At 38.2% G+C, this 22,261-nt stretch overlaps 4 protein-coding genes, 1 long non-coding RNA gene and 1 other non-coding gene across 8 annotated transcripts; 4 read left to right on the top strand and 2 right to left on the bottom strand.

Annotated features, from left to right (window-relative positions):
* Positions 1-3,073: 3,073 nt before the first annotated feature.
* Positions 3,074-4,857, bottom strand: LOC119076829. Its single transcript, XM_037183829.1, has 2 exons — positions 4,274-4,857; positions 3,074-4,181 (listed from the first exon to the last, which is right to left on the bottom strand). The coding sequence occupies exons 1-2, from the start codon at positions 4,793-4,795 to the stop codon at positions 3,090-3,092; spliced, it is 1,614 nt and encodes a 537-aa protein (XP_037039724.1). The 5' UTR covers positions 4,796-4,857; the 3' UTR covers positions 3,074-3,089.
* Positions 4,858-6,617: 1,760 nt separating this feature from the next.
* On the top strand, positions 6,618-8,432 carry LOC119076857 (peroxisome assembly protein 12). The gene is made up of 6 exons (XM_037183862.1): positions 6,618-6,841; positions 6,906-7,014; positions 7,097-7,409; positions 7,565-7,657; positions 7,743-7,964; positions 8,192-8,432. The coding sequence occupies exons 1-6, from the start codon at positions 6,722-6,724 to the stop codon at positions 8,307-8,309; spliced, it is 975 nt and encodes a 324-aa protein (XP_037039757.1). The 5' UTR covers positions 6,618-6,721; the 3' UTR covers positions 8,310-8,432.
* Positions 8,433-10,816: 2,384 nt separating this feature from the next.
* LOC119076873 (mediator of RNA polymerase II transcription subunit 22) lies at positions 10,817-11,688 on the bottom strand. Its single transcript, XM_037183882.1, has 2 exons — positions 11,511-11,688; positions 10,817-11,179 (listed from the first exon to the last, which is right to left on the bottom strand). The coding sequence occupies exons 1-2, from the start codon at positions 11,611-11,613 to the stop codon at positions 10,860-10,862; spliced, it is 423 nt and encodes a 140-aa protein (XP_037039777.1). The 5' UTR covers positions 11,614-11,688; the 3' UTR covers positions 10,817-10,859.
* Positions 11,510-13,609, top strand: LOC119076864 (40S ribosomal protein S3a). Of its 2 annotated transcripts, none has more exons than XM_037183869.1 (3): positions 11,510-12,114; positions 12,491-12,843; positions 13,033-13,609. In XM_037183869.1, the coding sequence occupies exons 2-3, from the start codon at positions 12,503-12,505 to the stop codon at positions 13,496-13,498; spliced, it is 807 nt and encodes a 268-aa protein (XP_037039764.1). In that variant the 5' UTR covers positions 11,510-12,114; positions 12,491-12,502; the 3' UTR covers positions 13,499-13,609. The 2 variants fall into 2 exon arrangements, with proteins under 2 accessions (XP_037039764.1, XP_037039765.1); XM_037183870.1 differs by lacking the exon at positions 11,510-12,114 and adding an exon at positions 12,115-12,162.
* A 170-nt stretch (positions 13,610-13,779) lies between these two features.
* LOC119076877 lies at positions 13,780-20,325 on the top strand. Of its 2 annotated transcripts, XR_005087706.1 has the most exons (19): positions 13,780-14,071; positions 14,264-14,360; positions 15,129-15,178; positions 15,385-15,431; positions 15,723-15,788; positions 15,995-16,067; positions 16,416-16,515; positions 16,727-16,793; positions 17,017-17,117; positions 17,356-17,420; positions 17,631-17,726; positions 17,924-18,002; positions 18,185-18,244; positions 18,525-18,583; positions 18,802-18,840; positions 19,184-19,267; positions 19,597-19,661; positions 19,866-19,927; positions 20,141-20,325. It is a non-coding gene; the product is annotated as an uncharacterized LOC119076877 (long non-coding RNA). The 2 variants fall into 2 exon arrangements; XR_005087707.1 differs by lacking the exons at positions 13,780-14,071; positions 14,264-14,360 and adding an exon at positions 14,950-15,070.
* On the top strand, positions 17,763-17,844 carry LOC119077225. The gene has a single exon (XR_005087764.1). It is a non-coding gene; the product is annotated as a small nucleolar RNA Me28S-Cm3227 (small nucleolar RNA).
* Positions 20,326-22,261: the final 1,936 nt, after the last annotated feature.

Raw genomic sequence — 22,261 nt, 5'->3', positions numbered from 1 at the left:
GAAATCGTGTTCGTTCGGCCAGTCAAAATTTGTGTTTGCAGTTACTTGGAACAAACCTATACTTCGCATTTTTGCACTTTTGGCTCGATATTTTATCTGTCAAATCATATGGTAATATGTGTTGTCAGCCATGTTCTCTGAATGAACTTATAGACTGTTATGATCAGAGCGAGAAAACCGAAGACTAGTTAATTATAACTTGTCTTGGGGTACTTGTCAAAGTATTTGCTTCTCTTTCAACGTCATACGTTGAGAGGGAGAGAGAGAGAGAGAGAGAGAGAGAGAGAGAGAGAGAGAGAGAGAGCGGACAGAAGAGCATTTTATTTTAACTTGTCTTGGGGTACTTGTCAAAATATCTTCTTCTCTTTCATCATAACACTATATTATTGCATCATCATCTCTGAGCTGTTCACGAACTTAGACACTCATATTATAGACTGTCATGATCAGAGCGAGAGAACCGAAGACTAGTTAATTATAACTTGCCTTGGGGTACTTGTCAAAATATTGCTCCCTCTTTCAACATGTTACGTCGAGAGCGAGAGGACCGAAGACCAGTCTATTATAAGTTGTCTTGGGGTACTTGTCAAAATATTTTTTTCTATTTCATCATAACACTATGTGAGTCTGAGTTCAATTGTGCAAAGTATCTCCAAATATTTTATACGAAATATATCACTTCAGCCATGTTGTCATAAATGCTAATAATACGCCAGCCCGCCTCTACTAGCGAACGGAATGTTATTTGAAACAGATTAAGTTTATATTAAAAATATTTTGAACATAAGGTAACGAGGGCAGCAGCAAAACCCTCTCTAGCAAACAAACTAGGAAAATTAGGACGGTAAAACTGTACAGTCAGGTCAGGGTACACTCATAGAAAATTTTACACTTTTAAAAATAAATTAAATGAGGTGTGAGGTATGAGTAGCGATGTTTTTCTTTTGTTTAAAATATGATGTCTCTTGTTATCATTTCGATGGTCGGAAGTGGAAAATTTAATATTGCTTTGAAAGAGTGCCCACGCACGAGTTTTAAATTTGTCAAAATTTGTCAAAACGTAGTTTGGTTGCTAGAGAGGTAAAAGGTTTCCCTTTACCGAGGGAAGACCATATGAAAATCCAACAAGTTTTGACAGAGTGAGGCCGCTAATCGCTCGTGTTAGAATTTCGTATTTTCTTCCAGGAAAGGCATATAAGTTTGTTTCCAAAACAAAATCAAAGGTGACAATTTGGAATAGAAAATTTATATTTACATGCTACATCCGTCGAAAACTTTACTTTTCATGTTTCAAGCACTTCTTTCGATGCCCTCAGAATGCCATGGCAAGCCTCGACTTCTTCGTGACAAGTGCGTATTCTATTTTATTACATAAGCGAGAACGAGACAACAACATAAACATGAAGTGTAATTTTTGAAATATTCTTAGTAGCTACTTGTAATTTTGACATCCGAACACCGCGCGAATGTGATATAATCCATTACATAATCCATTACATTCGTGTGTTTATTGACATCGGCTTCGTCTCGGATCAACAAAATTCGCATGAAAACTGTACTTTTCATACCTAGTCATGTAACGTAATATTTCTACATTTCAACACAAGATGGTAGAAAATAGTCAGTTCCTCCTCCGAACTGTCATAATGAAAAAAATTGTGTCACAGTTATTCTATGCATTAGTCGTAAATATAAATTGTGTAAAAACCGATAAAAACACAAATTTATATACAAATCAAAAATTTACATAATCAGTTTGGTTACCACAATCAATCCCTTTGAAAGAACTACTTACTGGTTTTTGGCGGAACGTAAACTAAATTCAAGCTTTTATGTGATTATTGTTCTGCAGTTCCGCGTCGTTTTTTATGCTTTCATCATGTGAAACGTAAAGAGAGTAGTTGCCCTCACTCGTACGCGTAGAATGAAAGAAATGAAGAGGACGCTATTGTTATGTGATGGAAGCAAACAAAGCTCACGAAAAGTAAAGACTTATTTTGACCTAAGTTTAAACTACGGCAGAGTAAAGTAAACCAGGAAGGATCGCTTGATTTGACTAGAGACAGGGGCGCCGACTTCTAGGTGGCAATGGGTGCGTGAGCACCCGACAGACGAATTTGTTGGGTGCGAAGCACCTGACAACAGACCCCTTCAAGTACATTTCGATTTAAATCTTCAGGAGCTAAAAATAAATTAAATAATTGCACTAAGAAATGTATCCATGCAAATGTTTTCATCTCAATATTTGAAAACAAAACGCATTTTACTTTCATTTCCTATTGATATTTACGAACTGACTGCGTAGATTGGAGCTACTCTATACGAGCCAAAAATTATTCTATTACCGCACTATCTTGCAGTGAAATTTTTGTTTCGAAGTGTGGGATGCATTCTTCGGGTTGAAATACAAAATACCCACAAGTGTCAACTGTCCTGCGAGGCAGTTATTCGATTACGTTTTTTCACTATTAGTAATGTACCGTCTATATTTTTTGAAGATTTGATTGACATTTTTTTGCCATACATGCTTCTAGCCATACCGAATATATTATAACATTTTGGTGTTTTTTAGTCGAATTTGTTTCCAATATTTCAACACTATAGAAAAAATGTAGCTAAGTTAAGGGACCTCCGTGAAACCGAAATCACCAAAGCCGACACTTTCGTAACGAAAAATATATAATAGACTATGCCAATCATATTTAACCAATGATGCCATTTTAAAGGTCATCAATAGTGGTGACTTTATCACTATTTTATTTCACCGGAATCATGCACACATTCAAATAAAAGCATTTCCGCCAAAAAAATCATTTTTTAAATTAACGGACAAAAAATTTCAGTTTTGTGGTGTCACTTACGACTATCTTCACAACAGACATGTCAAGAATTTTGTGCCACCGAGAATTGAAATACGACACTTTTCAGCACTCATTTTAGTGTTGTAAAGTGACTTATTTCAGCACTCGTTTGAGTGCTGTAAAGTGGCTTATTTCAGCACCCGTTTGAGTGCTGTAAAGTGAACTCTCTTTTCAGTATTAATTTTTGAAAAACAGAAACGTAGAAAGTCGATTTATCGCAGAAGCATTTTATTTTTGGTAAATGTTGAAGGTACAATGTTGTAAATGCGAGAATGTATTCGCTGATGGAACAGCCTTACGCGTTTGACTCGAAACGATGGTGAAGTTTTCGGCCGGACCAGGCGCACAATTTTCGTCGTTCAAGCTTTCCGTAATCGGATTATCGTTGTTTTCGCAAACAACTTGACTGAAGCATCGAAATATAGATTCATCAAATTCTTCATTGAACTGGCCAGCATCTGAAGTCGACGGAATGTCAATACGTTTCATCGGTAGGCCCATCATTTGCTCGTTTAATTCGGCAGCGCTTGAAGTCGACGCAATTGCAGAACGATTCGTCTGACCTCCAATTGAATTGCCCAAAGTTACCGGAATGGCAGCATGATTCGTATGTCGATCTAACAATTGCCCACCCAATTCCACATCAGTCAAATCAGACGCAATGGTACGACGCTTCATCGTTTCACCCATCAATTGTTCGTTTAATTCGGCAGCGCTTGAAGTCGACGGAATCGCAGCACAATTCGTCTGTGCTCCCATTGAATTGCCTTGAGCTGTCGGAACATCGGTCTTTTTTCTTTTATTCGCTCCCATGATGTTGTTAGCCAGTTTCCGCTTGTTGTTTTCAGATCTTACAATATATCCCTCGGCCACTCTGTCGCTTTCCCATCCGCAGTGTCGTTTTATATCAATTAGAGGTGTACCTGCTTCTGCCAATCTCGAAGCGGCTGATCGGCGAAAACAATGACCTGTGTACTCACTCGGTGATTGCAAGTTTAGAAACACGGCAATTGCTTTCGGATACCCTCCGAACGTGTTGATGCCGATTGGTTGGCTAATACATTTTCCTTTGCGATAGCCCAAGAAGAATCGTTCAATAGTAACTGATGGTGGGCGCAGTGCCGCGTATCGTTTGACAATGGCGATCAAATTAACGTCTGGGTCACCACCAACGTCGATGAAAAAGTCACGATCAATTCGGGTCTTCGTTTTCGGAACGACAATCCTGATGTAATTCTCCCCGTACTCAATATGATTAACGCTCATCTTCAACAATTCGCTTCGCCGACAGGCACCATACACACCGATAATGAGAGCAACCTTGAAAAGAGAACGTCGAACGGTTCCATTATTTTTTTCTCCATTCCATCCATTCAATCCGTTGAAAAATAGTAAATTGATGCAACACTCACCTTCGTCACCAAATAAATTTCATCAGGCGCTTCCTTAATGAATCGATAAATTTCTTCCAGCGTCAGGATTTTCGATTTCTTCGCAAAATAGTCGTCTTCTTTCCGCTTCAATAGTTCCCGTAAATTGTTGTACGTGCTGATGTCGATATTCTCCTTTACCCGTAACGTCTTTTTCAGCATCGAATACGTACTCCATGCGGTCGATGCTTTCACTTTTCCCAAGTGAACATCGAAATAAGCGAGCAACTTTTTCTCATTGATTTCCTTTACATGCTTTGATTCACACCACTTCCTCAATTCTTCGTACGCTTTTTCGTATTTAAGCCTTGAAGCTGCTGGTATCAATTTTCCAAGTGCCCGTTCGGCGGCTTCTTCCAAATCGGAATCCTCGTTTGAACTCATAATAAAGCACGTGTAATATTGCAGAATAATCAAGAACGAATGACAATTGTGGTCATAAGAGTTTAATATTTTTTTGTCAATGCAACTACGATGGATGAAATTTAGCAGCGAATTTTTCATCAGTGTTTTTTATTGGACTTTTTATCTAAATTGTTATTTTTTGTCTATTTCAATTCTCGGTTGGCACAAAGCATGATGTGTTACACGTATTGTAATGTTGATTTTTTCAGCACACGACCCAATTTTCCTTACTCGCTCCGCTCGTAAGGAAAACTTGGGTCTAGTGCTGAAAAAATCAACATTACAATACTTGTAACACAACATACTATTGTTTATCTGAATGGCAACATATTTTTGCATGTTTTCTTCACATTTTACCGACTGAATTAGCACGAAACGTTTTGCAGGGAATTTCTAGGCACATAAACTTGAGGAATTGAACACTGAATTGCATAATCGACACCAAATTGCTTTAAAAAATGAGATTTTCACAACACCCACAATGTTTGACCAAATTAATTCGTCTTTAAAATTATTTCGGAAAATTTGTCCTACATTCTGTTTAAAACAATAGAAAAAGCACACTCGGAACTATTTTCTGGACGAAATTTAAACTGAATCACTAAGTTTTACGCGAAATACTACAAATTTTCGACACAAACTTGTTTGAGATTAATAAACTGTGGCGATTTGACATTTCATCAAAACAAAATTCAGTGAATCAGTCAAAACTGGGTGAACTGAGTGAACAATACTACTGTAATTGTAAAGTGGCAAACTTAAGACCTTATGTGGAATTTGGGTGGAAAATGGCGCAAATCACATATTTCAGGAATTTATAAAGTGGAAAATCTTTCCGGTTTCAAGTTTTTTCGTCAAAAGACGAGACACGGGTATCTTTATTTTCAATTTCTAGCTACTTTATGCAAAAAAATTGAGAAAAAAAATCATTTTGGCATAGTCTATTTAAATAGAGAATCGTTTTTATATACTTCGAAGACATCGAAAAGATACTAACATTGGGAAACTGTAGTCATATTAAACTCTGATTTGTCCGACAATGCTGTTACGTACGGCTACTCCGAAATTTTGGAGCGCTGCTCACATATTTCGAAGAATACCATCATAATTGTCACATTTAGTGGCACATTAAGTTCTTGTAACTAGTTCACAGTATTCTTGATCACTTTCAATGATCAGATGACTTACCAAAATTTTTTATATTAAGTCATTTAGCCCACAACAGTTATTAAAAGTGCTGGAAACGGCCAAATAATGGACTTCAGATGCCGTTTTCGCAATTTTTTCTAAAAGCGCCCGCTGCGCCAACCTACCCCTCGAACAAAAGTTGTTTGTTATAACCCAAAAAAGAGAAATAAGAAGAAAAATCAGAGGTGCAAAAATTTTTGTTTAAATTTGGTTCAGGCACACCGTGTCCCGTCTTCTTTACCGTAAATTCGTTTGAAATTGGTGTTATTTAAAGGTCTTGCAAATTAAGTTGCACAGAGAACCATTTCGAAAGGTTTTCGTTTTATTGAATTTGATTAGTCGAGACTCCAAGTTGTTAAAAAAATGGGAAAAACTAAAAGATTCATCGTTTTGGGCACAACTCTTGAAATTGAAGAAAAAAATTTGAGCACCCAACAACTCAAACGAAAGTTGGCGCCTCTGATCTAGAGACCTGCCTTACATTTTGCGAATAAAATTAACTCAATTTATTTCAGTGTACATTTGAGTTCATTTTTCATATTAGGTCCCTTATTTGACGTTTCGAAAATGAATCGCTCCTGCCTGGTTAATTTTACTCTGTCGTGTTTAAAATGGTAGAGTGCTATTATAAAGTGAATGCAAAAACGTTTATTTACATGGAGCTTAGATCTTTGACGTGACAAGATGTTCGGCTCTTCGAAAATTTTCGCGCTGTACATGCGAAAAAGTACTCAACTCAACAACTATACAATCAGCTAAAACATCAGCTGGTGGTGTTGCACTCAAGTGTTTATTTTCATTTGTACAAATTATTAGAGACTCCTAGTATTTGCACCTATGGCAGAGAGAGGTGCCCACTTGACCACTACTCTTCAACCGAAGCCTTCCATATTCGAGGTCGTAGCATCCGATTCTTTACACCAAACATTTAATCCAGCAATACTTCGCCTGTGTAATGTAAGTTGATTGATAGTCTCAATTATCATACTCATCATTCACAACAGTTTCGTTTCTTAAAAAGTACCTAGCTACTGTAAATCCAGCGAAATATGGTTGGCTGGTTCGGTACTATGATGAACTGTTTCTGTTACTAAATAGCGCTGTGCAGCAGTATTACATTCGCATTCAAGGTATAAACGAAATGCATTGCAGTGTCCCAGTTCCTTCGGTTCCAATTTCATATTGGATCAATAATTGCTCGTAATGTTTCAGGTGGATCGTTATCTGAAGTGTTTTACGGTTTATGTCGTACAAAATGGTCTGCATCGACCGAAGAAGCACTGACGAACCGATCAAAGGTCACGATTTTCGTTTGTTTAGTGATACTGCCTTATCTGCGCACGAAAATCGAAAAGACCGTGAGACACTGGCAACAGGAACTGGATGACTATCCGGAATATGTAAAATATCGAACGATAAAACGGAATGTGAGTAAAATTTGGAGCGGTTCTGTGGCGGTGTATGAGTGCTTGCAGATATTTCAATACATTTCCTACATGGCCAATTCATCGAAATCACATTCGTTGTAAGTGTGTTTGCCATTCTTTTGTAGAACGAGGTGTAAATTTGAGCGCAGCACGGCTCCTCCAGTTTGGACACTAGTTAACTCACTGTTCATGCTTGGAGCAGTGCTGTGATTTGAGCCGTTTGATTAATTGACGACTCTTGAATATCTATTAGATTGCTGAGGGCGGTTCGAATGAACTTAACGTACTTACCGACAATTCAGGAGAACGATTGGAGTTGGAGTGATTTATTCAAAGGCAATTTTAAGTGAGTGTTACGATGGATGACATCGTGTTAATTTTATTGATCATACTAGCCGCGACTGACTCTTATTTATTTACTCAACCATCAGACATTCCGCTGTCCTTACAAGCTTCATTTTTCGCGGCTTGGAATTGTCGGCATTTTTCCTGCAATTTATTCAGTGGTGGCAAAACGAGGCTAGCCAAGGCAATTTAACCAATCTACCTGTACCAGATCCTCCAAGTCTTGATGTCAATGGCACAAAATATAATGGAAAATGTCCGATTTGTTTGCAGGCTTGGCACATACCAACGGCTGTTAGTGTGTCTGGGTAGGGACAGTTTTTTGTGTGAAAAATTTTAAGATTGGCCCTTAAAGCTGACAACACACGAGCAATTTTGTGGTGGTGTATTTGACTTACACGAAAAATCTGATTACGACGGAAAACACATCATAATTGTCGATCTCTGAACCGGAAAATGGTTCGTGTGTTCTCGGCCTCTCACATGCCCTAAATCTAGAGTGGCATAAGACATCGTTCCGATTTTCCTATTACAGGTACGTTTTCTGCTACAAATGCATAGCCACACATTTGGGTAATTCTCAAACGTGTCCGGTGACGAATTATCCAACATCGATCGACGACTTAATTCGGATCTTCGACGATTCGGAGTGAACTGGGTTCATTTTTTTTGTTTTGTTATTGATGTAAGCCTTACATTGTAAGGATGCATCGTTATTTCGGGTTACTTATTTCATGTCTAGTAAGGTTCTGATATTTTAATAAAAAAAATTCAAACGGAACTGCCGCTGTTTCTTCTTGATTTTACTGAGTTCAATGATCAGTCCAGTGTTCTTTATGATCTCCAATACGTCCGTAAGAAATCACGGAATTCATTATACCATCAAGGTGTTGGGGAATCTCGCGCCGCGTCATTCACAATAACTCACAAAGTGACATCTTCCTTATACAAAATGTGTCAAAATGTGAATTATTGTGAATGACGCGGCGCGAGATTCCTAGCAACCACCATCAAGCCTTTTAGTACCACACAATTTCAAATCCATGACTAGAAGAAGGATATTTAGAGTCAACACTCCACTAATATTTTGTGCTAAGATGTCGGTATCTAACAATTCCTCTGTGAAGCAGAACCGTTTACCGTTTGCGTGAGCGTGGGTTCAATCGAAACACCTACTTCCCATGATCCATGATCTACGGCCAGTTAACAAACTTTCTTGTCTGTTATCGCTACAAAAAGAAGGTTACCCAATTCTAACCTTTAAATGTCTAGTATTATTAGATCGTAACACCATTACTAGCTGAATAGCGGTAGACTAGCTCTTACAAAGCACAACCTATCACTCCCACCTTATTTTAATGATTGTGACGTAACTATTTCGCCTAGCGTGATGATACACAACTCAAATCAAAGCAGAAGGTCCGAACGTTATATTGGATCTTATACTTCCCAGATTTGTTCGACTTTCCACACATTTTCAACCTTTCGTTGGGGGTAGCTTGTGAAATTGCGGTTAAAGTGGTGAAACTGATCTTTCTCTCAATGAAACACTCTATACGACGAAACATGATACTACGAAGTTTTGAACCGTTCGTTGATCATTCCAAAGTTTACAATGAACTGAGTCAACGCACTTCAAGCAAAAGTGCTTCGAGTGACAGCTGCCAAATAGAGTACTATTTTGTATGAAAAAAGTTTACAGATTTTTTTACAGTGCCAAAATTTGTTTGGTACACTGTTCCGTTTCAGTACTCTATTTAGAGTACCACTCATGCTTGAAGTGCGATGACTGAGTCTATACTCAGGGCATCAGGCCTTCAAGTACCACGAAAAAGACAACAATTATCAAGCAAGGGATGTAAATTAGACCCTTGATCGTTTTCTTATTAGCTAAATTTAGACTGCCTGCATTGAGATTTTGCTTCCAATTTTTTTAACAGCTTTTCCACACTGGAGCCCAAACTGACACTTCGCACTTTTATTGCTCTGCCCTGAGGATGAAGTGAAATTTATAGTATTTTACATACTACTACATGCGAAGACCGAATTTTTCCTGTTTCTATTCAAGCACAACTCTCCACGCCCTCAGCATGTAAAGTACATGAACAAAATGAACGCACTTCAAGCAAAAGTGGTACTCTAAATAGTGTACTGAAACTTGACAGCGCTTCATACAAAATTTTACACTGCAAAAATAGTGGGGATAAAATTTCATACAAAATGTACTCTATTTGGCAGCCGTCATTAATAGCACTTTTGCTTGAAGTGCGTTGACATAATTCATACGAAAACGCTACTTTTTAACTTTTTGTCCCTAGTCATATAATTGTACATTACTGTCTTGCTGTGACATTTTTTGTTTAGGTGTGTGGGGAGGCTGTATTTCGAATACATCCCACACGCCTTACTCTGACAAAAAAGAGTTGAAAACTTACCTGCAGCAGGTAACTTTGTCTCCAGGTAATGTACATTATCTGTCACAGCTGTATTTTTGTATGAGGCGAGGCACTACAGCTGTGGCAGCTATTATAGATTACCAGGAGACAAAGTTACCTGCTGGTAAGATTTTCAACAAAGAATTTCCCAGCAAGACATTACAGTACTTTGTTGTCTTGTGACCAGAAAATGTGAAAACCCGTTTTTTGTAGCAAGACAGTAATGACGCATTTTCTGGCCGCAAGACAACAATGTACTATTACATGACTAGAATTAAAAGTAAAGTTTTCGTGTGTTTGTTGATCCAGGTCGAAGCTGAGGTCAGTAAACACACGAAAACGAGACTTCTGTTTAAACTTTTATCGCGAGTTTTGTAATGGATTTTCATGCCTTGGGCATAAGTTTTAAAATTTTTCACGTAATTTAGGCCCTCGACGTGAAAAGTTGATTTTAGGCAATTTCGCAAGTTGCAGCCCTTGCGAAGTGACCGTCCATAGCAGAAATGTAAATTTAATATTACATGCTTTTGAGCTTGACGTCAATTTACTATTCATCCCTTGGATTGTAATAAGGCACTTTCGACCCTACGAAAAACCAACTTTTGTTTGAGAGAAACCGTTGTATGCAACTCGGTGATAATTGCTTTTACACAGATACACGATGTGTATATAGTCTCACTCGGCCTGCTATGCGGACTGATCACTCGGTGACATACATAAAACTATTTCAATTTCAAATTTTTATTATCTCCAAACGACTACCCTCGCTCACTTAAACACACTAGTATAGTATTCCTCCTCCAAATCATACAGATCAGCAGCCATATCATCTCTGAGTTTCATCAATTTCTTGTCACAATCGGCCTGAGTTTGCCGGAACAGCTGTGAATTCGCCGTTATTGCCTCGTTGACGGAATGGAAATCGTTCAGGATCAAATATTGCTTTATGTCCGACACCAATTTCATCAACGATTCACCAGCGCGGACTATGTTCGCCGCCCGTACCTGCATTTCGTATGTGTCCTGTTCGCATTGTGTGATTTTCGAGAGTTGATTGTCCGATTCGCCCTTGGCTAGTTTACCGATTTCTGTAAAGAAGTTGAGGTGAATTTGGTTTGATTGCAGTGTTGGTGGATCTATTGGGCATTTCGGTAGTGTTTGTGTAGCTGTGGTTTCACAGTCGTCGATTTTTCAGCGGTTTACTTGACAGTTGGAATTAAAACAATGCAAAAGTCAAACAATAGAAAAGTCACGTAAACAGACGACTGTGAATTCAGACTTAACAAACAACTGAGCAATTGGTTAATTAGCAATCGCTATCGACATTGACTGAACTAATAGTAACGGTCCATTTTACAAAATGTGAGATCATTTTACAATCAGTGATGAAAGCGTAAACAATTTCGGCTCATTCCCTACCTTCAAAATTTTCCAGCATACTCTTTACATCATCCTTCAGCCTCGTCTGGTATGATTTGAGTAGAGCTTCTTTGGATTGCGGTAAGTTACGCTGAGAAGACATTGTTTATTCACCAAAATTATTGTTGTTGATGAATTGTGTAAATCACAAAAACATCATTCTGACACATCCGTGACAGCTACGAACTCTGGCTGCATGGGCTGCATTATTTTTTTAAAATACCATTCTCGTTTATTCCAATCCCAACCGAAATTTCTTCTCTGTGAGTCAATGTGATATTTGAAAAACTTTGGAGGTTTTGTTGTTTACCCGAGATATTATCGCAGATGTCACAATTGCCCAATGCCCTTGCATTTGTAGTTAGATACTAAAAACAATTGGAGAAATTTAGTGGTTGAACTGGTGCACTGAGACAGTTAATTGTATCTTTAAACTTTCATTCCTTTCATATATACCGCCAAAAGACCCAACCGAAAAATGTCATCGATTTAACGAAGAGAGTGTGAAACAATGGAAACAATCGGAACACGAAACTCAACGATACGTAAACGACGTAAACTCAACCATTTTTCTTTTCCTTCGTAACTCCAAGTGAACTAGAACGTAAGTACAGTTCCAACCATGAATTCCACAAAATAATTAGTTAAAACGGTCCGCTAGTGAAAAATTCGATTACAAATTGATGCATAAGATAAAAAGCCATGCGAGTGCCTCCGAGATGCCGATTGAAGTGGCGTATTTTTGTGAAAATTTTGATTTATTAGTTGTAGCCACGTGTGAAACACATTTGTCACGATGGTGTCGACACCAGTCACATTTTTGTCATCCCGTTTGTTTAGTCATGGTGTTTAGTGTGTCTTCAATGTAAATTACCGGAAATCGCATCAATTTGTGACGAAAATTCCGATCACATTTCGACATCACACCCATAACACTGACAACCTAACCTAACTTATTCCGATTTCCTCCAATGTTGCAGTGAGTTTCGAACATGGCTGTCGGCAAAAACAAAGGTCTCTCAAAGGGAGGCAAAAAAGGCTCCAAGAAGAAGGTGGTCGATCCATTCTCACGCAAAGATTGGTATGATATCAAAGCGCCAAGCATGTTTGCTAACCGACAAGTCGGAAAGACTTTGGTGAACCGTACACAAGGTACAAAGATCGCATCGGAAGGTTTGAAGCACCGTGTGTTTGAGGTGTCGCTAGCCGATTTACAAAATGATCAGGATGCGGAAAGATCGTTCCGTAAATTCCGTTTGATTGCGGAAGACGTACAAGGAACACACGTTTTGACCAACTTCCATGGTATGGATTTGACAACAGACAAATTGCGGTGAGTTTTGTTGGTCACTTTTGTGATGTTGACTTAACTGTTTCTGCTGCCGATGGTGGTGGTGAGAAACTATTTCGCATTGGAACGTGTTCAGTTCTCGTGTTCTCCGAATTGTTGAACATTGGGAACATTGAACGCCTCGCCATCAATCTACCGATTCGCTCATCCATTCATTTCTTTCCGCTTCAGCTCGATGGTCAAGAAATGGCAAACACTCATCGAAGCCAACATCGATGTCAAGACAACCGATGGCTATTTGCTCCGTGTTTTCTGCATTGGATTCACCGCAAAAGATCAAATGTCTCAGCGTAAAACATGCTACGCCCAACATTCACATGTCCGTTCCATTCGCAAGAAGATGTGCGAAATTATCACACGCGACATTACCGGTTCCGATTTGAAGGAAGTCGTCAACAAATTGCTCCCCGATTCCATTGCCAAGGACATTGAAAAGTCTTGCTTGGGCATCTGCCCGTTGCACGATGTGTACATTCGCAAAGTGAAAGTATTGAAGAAGCCACGTTTCGATTTGGCCAAACTGTTGGAGCTCCATGGTGATGGCGGCGGTAAAGCTGCCGATGGCGTTGTTTCGGCCGAAGGTGTTGTCGTCGAACGTGCCGAAGGCTACGAACCACCCGTTCAAGAATCAGTTTAGAATGAAACAAATTATTGGGGAAAATCCACTTGATTCGCTTTGTTGTACAAACTTTTGGATCAATAAAAAAATCGTTTTTTCCGATCAATTCTGATGATTTGAAAGAAAAAAGAAAATGTCTTTCATTGTATGCAGAGGGGGCGACTGCCGCCCTTCAACGATTATATTGAACCAATTGTTTGTACAAATTTTTAATGAAATTTTCGTTTCAGTCTCTCCTTTTAGATTGTGTGGTCTACGGTGTTCGCAGCAGACAACGGTAAGATTTTTCTTGAATTAATTTGTTGAATTGAAATGAGTCTCTGCTCGAATGATGAATGTTCTTTAGATAAACGACTCATTGACATGAATACCATTAAGAACGGCCAACTGATGAGATGCAAAACATTTCAAATGAATTTCGTTTCCACCCTGGTTTTACGTTCCACAACTCATCCGATAAATTTCACATTTCAGATTCGTGGACTCTCGCAACGGTTTACATTTTGGATGTGGAAGCAATCAACAAATATCCGACCGGCGGAAAGCGACACTTTATCGAATGGATCGATGTGTTCGATGCGCCGATAGAAGGTAAGCTATCAGACTGAAAAATCGTTTTATCAATAAGGCCCCAATTTTTGTGATGACAAACCAACTTCTGAGTAATTTACGTGACGATCAAACCAATTCGTTAAACCAAACCTGAAAACTTAAAGACAATTTCACTGGATGCATTGACTTCCCTAATTGCTTCGGTTCACTAAAATCAAAATTCCTTTTCAGTGTAAATCGCTCACCGGTCAATGGTCTAAGAAACGATTCTGAGGGTGATCATGGTGAGGAAGCTTTTGAGGACGGTCATGCTGTTGCAGTAGAAATGGTGAGTTTTTCTCGTTATATTTGGGTTGATTAGATCTGTCGCGATAAAGTTTATTAAAGTGAAAAGCCGTCCCACCTTCTGAAGCCGTTTGCTACCTTGCTTACTCAGAAATTCAATCAAAAATTTATTTAGAAGAAGCTTTAAAGACGCTAAATGTACCCTGTAGGGGTCCGGATGATGTTGGACACTGACAAAAAATAGTTGAAAATCTAACCTGTTTTGGGTAACTTTGTCTCCAGTTGTATTTTTCATCAGTCATTGCAGGTTACCTGGAGACAAAGTTACCCAAAAGAGGTGCCATTTTCAACTCTTTTTTGTCAGTGTCAGTGTAAGTTGCTAAATTTTATAGGAAGCTTGGTATTTTTCGGGGAGTGCACGCACTGCCCTTTCTTCCATCATCGGTAGTGTCTCTAAGAATAGTCTAACAATAGAATTCCGGTTTTCTCTCAATCAAAAACTAAGATTGGAATTTCTATGGTTTCGAGTGACATCCATGAATCATTGGACGTTAGAACACTTGTTATTTGAATTGATTACACATTTAATCGGGAATATCACCCAATATCCGACGATAAACGATTTTTCCGTTTTGTTTCATGATGATAACTGTAATCCGAAATGTAAACCGTGACGATTACCACACATAAACGTTAAACCAAAAGGATTCTGAGAACAAAACTGAAAAAAAAAATCGTTGTCACGAGTCTGAAGTCTGTCTCTCCCACGCTTGGTATGCTTTTTACATTAAATTTCAATTTTCTTTTTCAGACAAACGCATCGTATACTCTACCAATCTGGGACAGCTTCCGAGTCGAACGGTAAGAACCATTTTTTACGTTTCAGTTATTAGATCTGAATGAATCCTCTTCGTACCGCTGTAGACATGATGACGTTAATGTATAGTTCAATTGACATTTTGTGATGTAAATCTTTCTTGAATCCTGATCTCCGAAAATTTAAATTTTTCGATTGAATTCCACCGGTCGATTGATTTTAATTTCAATTCTTTTCGGACTTGTTTCAGATCGGATGCGACGAGAAGGAGTTGGATGTGGTGTATTGCTTTTAATGGTAAGTGGAAATTTTATTAGTTCACTGTAAAGTAGCGACCACAGACTGTTTGCCTCTCTAGCTTGAAGATGAAATTGAAAACAAACAAAAAATGAATCAAACAAGACGCTGTGCGCCGCTAAATGTAATTTCAAATGAAGACACAAATTCTATTTGAATGTCAGTGATAGAATAAGCATACAAAAAGGTCTTTTGCTCCTATCTGATGAAATAAATCAATTTTGAATGAGCCAATGTCCCTGATCACTTGATCATTATAATCTAACAGTCGATCTATCTTCTGATTTCCAGCTAGCAAAACCAACAGAGTCAATCAATCGAAAACGAACTGATGGCCGATGGGATGGGGTCATATAGGTAAGTGTGCGCACCATTGACATAATGTGCAAATGATTGGAATATTGAATATTATGATGATTAAGCTACAAGCTCCCTCTTCTGACCAAGAACCTAAACAAACAGCCATGTAGACACTTTCACTCTGATAATCAATCTATCTGAATGCAGAACGCTGACGAATTGTCGATTTGTATGCTAAACTGTTTTCATTGTACGTTTTACAGAATACAGCAACCGATGATCAACGGAACTGTTATCCACTTGGTCCTTCAGTCCAGATCATCATTCTAACAAAAGGTAGGTGACTTCGATTTGAAAAGAGAAAATTCGCTAAGAATCGAACGTGTCAAAAAAAAAATGTTTTGCTGACTTTGGCACGGCTCATGTTTCCCGGACTCACAAAATTTGTGGTTTCATGAACACGCTGCCAGATTCAACAAAAAAAATGTTTGTTTTTTTTGCTCACATCGATGGTTTAACATGATGAACGGAAAACTCAGCTCGCTTTGATACAACAGTGAAGAGAATTTGTTCCAAATCCAACGCAAAAAACAATTTACTTCTGATAAAACTTCCAAGTCAATACGGTCCGACTGGATCTGCTTGCAGCTTTGATCATTTATTTGATTTTCTCTGTTGTTCCAGAGATACTGTTGGACTGGACGAGAGGAGAGAGATAGAGGGGAACTAGGCGACATGGGAGATAGAGAGATGGAAAGAGCTGTTGGCTAATGGGATGCACAAAGTAAGTTATCGTTGTCTTAATTAATCGAATAAAGGAACTCAGGCCCTAAGGTGATGCTTAACTTTTATTTTTCGTCTCTGAAATGAAATATGAAACCGAAAACTTGTGAACTGATTTTGCCAGAATATTCAATTGTTCCGCACTCTCTCACATTGCCACCTTGATTAGCAAACGACTCTAAAAATTCAAAATTTATCTCATTTGCTTACAGATTTAAATGGATATGTGGGGCTTGCCGAGTCGCAGTAGTGTGCAGATCAGTGCATTGGGATTTAAAGGTAAATTTGATCTCCAATGAATGTCCTCTTTAAATGTTTCTAAAAATTGTTCAATGATGAATGGCTAACTCAGCTCGCTTTGATACAACTGTGAAGAGAATTTGTTCCAAAATCCAACGCAAAAAAATTTAATTTCTGACGAAAACCAACAACACGAACGATTGAATGAATTTCCGCTCTACCAGCACACCAGCAATAAATTTTCTTTTCTTTTTGCTTTCAGGGTCACAGGAACTGTTAAACGGAGACTGCGAGCATACCGACTTGACTTGACTTGACCATAACAAATTGGTGCCTGTGCACATACCCGAGTATGAATATGTGGTGAGTAAGACTTGGCTTTCCTGATAATTTCAACAATCGAAAATTATATCCAACCATACAATTCGAACATGATGAATGGCTAACTCAGCTCGCTTTGATACAACCGTGAAGAGAATTTGTTCCAAAAATCCAACGCAAAAAACAATTTAATTTCTGAACCGAACCTAAAATCGAAAAATCTTTTGTTTTTTCAATACTCAGCAACGGCAATCTAAAATCTCTTTGTTTCTCATTGCAGATTACAAACCCCGACGCCGGTGTGATCAATTGACGATGGTTGCAGATTGGAGTTTAGAGTCTGAGGTAAGAAAAATTGAAATCAAATTGGGGTGAAATTGATCGGGCCATGAGATAACATTATGATGATTTAGCTACAAGCTCCCTCTTCTGACCAAGAACCTAAACAAACAGCCATGTAGACACTTTCACTCTGATCAAATCTCGCTGAATACACAGCCCGAACGATTCTTTATCGATTTTTGTGCTGACCTATTTTCATTGAACGTTTTACAGAACCGGCAACGTGAATCACCAACACGAATTTGCAGTTGGATGAGCTGGATGATCAACGCTAATGAACGACCCGGTCTGTCAGCCAGTTAACACAAGGTAGGTGTCTCCGAAATGCATCCGAAAAATATTTAATTTTTAATGATGAAAAATGTAATCCGACTGTTTTCGTGACGATTACACACATAACGTTAAACCAAAAGGATTCTGAGAAAATTTTAACGCAATCCCGCGGCACATTATACCGAAATGGTCGACAAACTTTAATCAGAATTTTCTTCTCTTTCTGTTCTCAGATCAATGTCCAATCGCTGGGTAATCTAATTCTCAGAGAACTCGACACGTTGAAATTGGAGAGCCCGTAACGTCAAAAAGGTGAGTCCATTAATTCGCTATTTGTTCTAAAATCAAGCGCCCCAATGTGATGACGTTAATGTATAGTTCAATTGACATTCAATGATGCAAATCAATCTAATTTCTGACACGAATCAAGACAATGCTTTCCGCACATCCTTGTCATATGCGACACAAATTAATCGATATTACCCTTCTTCCAGATGATCTCATCGTTTGACTGAAACGAGAACGCACCGCAGCGACTGAAGAAATACGAAGAGGTAAGTTCATCGTTTTAGTTATTTTGATTCGAAATTTTCGCCTGAAGTTCCCCTCTGGGCTTGAATGCTGCGAGGGTTACAACGTGTATCTCGACTTGGATACCCTTGAAGAACAACATGTTTCAATGAGGATAACAATTAATCTGACTCAATGTGATCGAACAAGCACAAAAATGGTCTTTTGCTCCTATCTGATGAAATTACAAGACAAAAACTTCGATCTCATGCGCCCGTTTCAAATGAGCTGTTGACTCATCGTTTCTCTTTCTCACATTTTCAGACTGAACTTATTCCCCCAGCAGATGCGCTGAAATGGTGACTGGATAATTACCGGTTCAGGTAAGGATCGTCGAATTGAAAAATTGAGAGAAACGTTCCCATCGAACTTTATGACGATTTAGCTACAAGCTCCCTCTTCTGACGACATACCGTTGCAAACAAAATTCGTGTGGAAACTTTCACTCTGATCAAAGTTCGAATATAGTTTGATGGGACTGAGAGTCAATAATTGCCATTGATGCCACAAATGACTAATTTGTTTCTCTGCACTTTTCCAGGTTCGGTGAACACGTCCGATTGATGGCAAGCGGAAAAAGGTAAGTCAAGCAAGGAATTTGTCTCAAGAATTTAGAATTTTAAGAACAACGGACCTTAGTGTGAGGAAATATTTTCATTTAAAAAACAAAGGCCGTGCTGCCATCCAGCGCACTGATATGTAGTGACATTATGAAATGTTTCCTCTCATTTTGTGGTTCCGATTCAAGTTTTCAATGATGAATGGCTAACTCAGCTCGCTTTGATACAACCGTGAAGAGAATTTGTTCCAAAATCCAACGCAAAAAAATTTACTTTCTGACGAAAACCAACAACACAAACGATTGAATGAATTTCCGCTCTACCGGCACACCAGCAATAACATTTCCTTTTTTCTGTTTTTAGTGGCACATGGCACATTGACTGTTGAAGAAAGACTCCGAGTATACAGAACAATGCGACGAGAATGGTATCCGAATTGAATAAGTGGTGAGTAAGTCTTGTCTTTCCCGCTAATTTCAACAATCGAAAATTATATCCAACCATACAATTCGAACATGATGAATGGCTAACTCAGCTCGCTTTGATACAACCGTGAAGAGAATTTGTTCCAAAAATCCAACGCAAAAAACAATTTAATTTCTGAACCGAATTGTATGACCGTGAGAGAAGGTTCTACGAGAGTCTTTCAGGATATTTTACGACCTGACAGTCATATTCTCGTATAGCCTTCTCTTCAGTGTGACTCCATTTACTTGGACAGAATTTACTTAGCACCCGGACGACAAAAATTGTAAAATTTTGATTCCTATTTTCAGATTGTAGCGGTTGGAGATACGGTCGCTTGGATAAAATCAACCCCTTGGACTACATGGAATCAGAGGTAAGCTTTTTCGGTACAATATGCTCGTTGAGAGACAATTACTTAACTAAAATGATGAAAAACATGTCCCCATATGAGTCAAAATGATTAGGACAACATCTACTGCTTCATTACAATTTTTTCTGATTTGCATTCCAATGCACCACACGTCCGACCAGACGTTATAACATTGTAGCTAAAAAAATATTTTTCATTCTTTTGCAGGAGGCCCATGGAATGTGGCCAGCTAAAATTCATGGAACGCCAATCTTGGTTTACATAAAACGGTAAGTTGGCATGTCGCTATTGACTTTAGATCGAACCTTATTTTAGCCCCAACTTAAATGATGTAAACGTAATAATTTCCTTTTGCGGTTTCCTCCGGAAGATTACTCTTATGACGGCCAAAAGGCGACTGATAAATTTTTCCGAATCAAAACAAATCTTTGCTGGAGATCATCGACATAAATTTAATGTTTCTTCTCTGCTTCCCTTTACAGCACAGCAACAAATCGGAGCCAGTGGTGGTATTGTGACATTTCACGCAATCTACTTACAGCCGGAACCACATTTTTTGGAAAGTTTTATGGAAATACTCGATTTTAGTCGCTAATTCGAGCATCATATCGATGTAAACTGTGTTAACCCTCCAGTTTGTTTGCAATAAAGAAAATCGACCACAAAATGTTGACGTTTTTGTTTGTTATTTATTACCCAAGAACCTCTTACTGCTCATTCCCTATCATATGAAATGGATCAGCCCATGTTCTTAATTTGGGAATTTCTTTTTCTGATTTCTCTAAATGTTAGCGGCTGATGGAAAATTACATGGAATTTTTCCCATCTGAATCTGAAATAAAAATTCCGCTCATTCCATTGAATAAAGTCATTTCACACTCAACACACACTCGCAACAAATCAAATTTTGCATTCTACACACACACACACACAGTTCACACGAAATATCGAAAGTGATCGAAAGTCCACATAGAGAAAGCATGTTCAAGTATCCAAATTTTTTTATCGAAAAATTCGTTGATTTTCAAAAAATAAAACAACAAAGGCTCTGGGCAACGATACTAGTATTTTCGTAACTCCAAATATTCGTTCTTTAAGAATTCGTAACTTGACAGTTGTTATAGGATTTTATATACGCCATGAGCGCCAATTCTAGTGAATTTAAGAATTTGGCAGTTGCCATCTTAAATGTTACGAATCGTATGGACCACTCTTATGCTCAAAACAAACGAGGCATTGAAAACGTGTTTTGGTCCTATTTTTCATGACGAAACTTTCGAAACTGTCAAATGAAGTTAGAACTTTTTCTATTCAAAATCGCGATTGCTGCATCTGTCAATGAAAACTAGGGCCAAAACACGTTTTCAATGCCTCGTTTGTTTTGAGCATTAGCTAAGATGACAACGGTCAAGTTATGAATTCTAAAATTCGCGAGAGTTCACACCATTCACACCCTGTCTTGTCATGGTTCTGAAATTGGAGGTTAGGCCACTTACGAAGGCGGGTGAAAACGAATTGTGACAAAATAAACTTTAAAAAATATTCTTATCAAGTTGACATTTCACACAATCTCCAATGAGTGTGTTTAACAAAGCATGTCTAAATTGGCAAAATTTGTATTCGACCGCCTTAGTGATCAACTCAGAAGTATAGGTTTGTTCCAATCCAAGTTAACACGAATTTTCGCTGGCCGAATGAACGCGATTTCATCCATAGAGAACGGTTTTCAAATAAATATTGATGAGGTTATGACTCTACTGATGAAATTTGACAATTCGTATCGCCTTGAATTTAAGGAGAAAATTGACAAATAGTTTCATATAGTATGAACAACTGAAGATGCAAATATGTATTGCCGGACCCTACTCTCGGTTGAATCGCAACACAAAAGCCTCTTAGTGTAACAATGAAAGTATACATTTGCATAAACTCAATTACCATTCATTACACCCGTTTTTGCATTCAATGAAAATGACACTATAATTTGTAATGATAGGGCCCCTCTTGTTTCTACAGATTTGTAATTGGTCTCGTATCATACAGTCAAAGGCAGTCAATTTTCAGCATAAATTTGCTTCAGCTGTTTTTCAGCTGATCCACACACACAATCAAAACGGTTTATATTTGTTTATACGGTTGAAGCTGCTACACGCACGCGCATGATAGTGGTAAAACCATATAAAGACGTATAAACGGTGCTGATTGTTTGTATGGATCAGCTGAAAAACAGCTGAAGCTAATTTATGCTGAAAATTGACTGCCTTCGACTGTATGCCAAAAAAAGTTAACAAAATTTTTAAAAATCATTTTGAAAGTCACTGAAAACACGAAAATTCGAAAAGAAATACAAAAATTTTTGATGACATACTGTATTTCTATTCGACGCTTCATGTTTTTAGTGACTTTCAAAATGATTTATAAAAAAAGTTTTAACTTTTTTTGGCATATGATACAAGACAAAGTGTCTTATAATTAGGTTCTCCATCGATAAAAAAAAATTGTTCGGATGTTAATTGTTGAAATTTTCGCGCAATAAAAGTGAACACTCTCGAAATTGAATTTAACGAAAATGGCTGCCGGTGTAGAGATGGTAGAGATTCGAT

This window comes from Bradysia coprophila, unplaced genomic scaffold, assembly GCF_014529535.1.
Source record: "Bradysia coprophila strain Holo2 unplaced genomic scaffold, BU_Bcop_v1 contig_232, whole genome shotgun sequence".
NCBI lineage: Eukaryota > Metazoa > Arthropoda > Insecta > Diptera > Sciaridae > Bradysia > Bradysia coprophila.
Note: the sequence above shows the minus strand (reverse complement) of the source record. Positions and strands in the feature narration are given on the sequence as shown.

Coding starts and splice junctions, on each gene's coding strand:
- LOC119076857 (XM_037183862.1), top strand. CDS start 6,722: ATGGCAGAGAGAGGTGCCCACTTGACCACTACTCTTCAACCGAAGCCT. Junction 7,410..7,564: donor TCATCGAAATCACATTCGTT/GTAAGTGTGTTT, acceptor AATATCTATTAG/ATTGCTGAGGGCGGTTCGAA. Junction 7,965..8,191: donor ACGGCTGTTAGTGTGTCTGG/GTAGGGACAGTT, acceptor TTCCTATTACAG/GTACGTTTTCTGCTACAAAT.
- LOC119076873 (XM_037183882.1), bottom strand. CDS start 11,613: ATGTCTTCTCAGCGTAACTTACCGCAATCCAAAGAAGCTCTACTCAAA. Junction 11,180..11,510: donor TATGCTGGAAAATTTTGAAG/GTAGGGAATGAG, acceptor ACTTCTTTACAG/AAATCGGTAAACTAGCCAAG.
- LOC119076864 (XM_037183869.1), top strand. CDS start 12,503: ATGGCTGTCGGCAAAAACAAAGGTCTCTCAAAGGGAGGCAAAAAAGGC. Junction 12,844..13,032: donor TTGACAACAGACAAATTGCG/GTGAGTTTTGTT, acceptor TTTCCGCTTCAG/CTCGATGGTCAAGAAATGGC.
- LOC119076829 (XM_037183829.1), bottom strand. CDS start 4,795: ATGAAAAATTCGCTGCTAAATTTCATCCATCGTAGTTGCATTGACAAA. Junction 4,182..4,273: donor AAATTTATTTGGTGACGAAG/GTGAGTGTTGCA, acceptor TCTCTTTTCAAG/GTTGCTCTCATTATCGGTGT.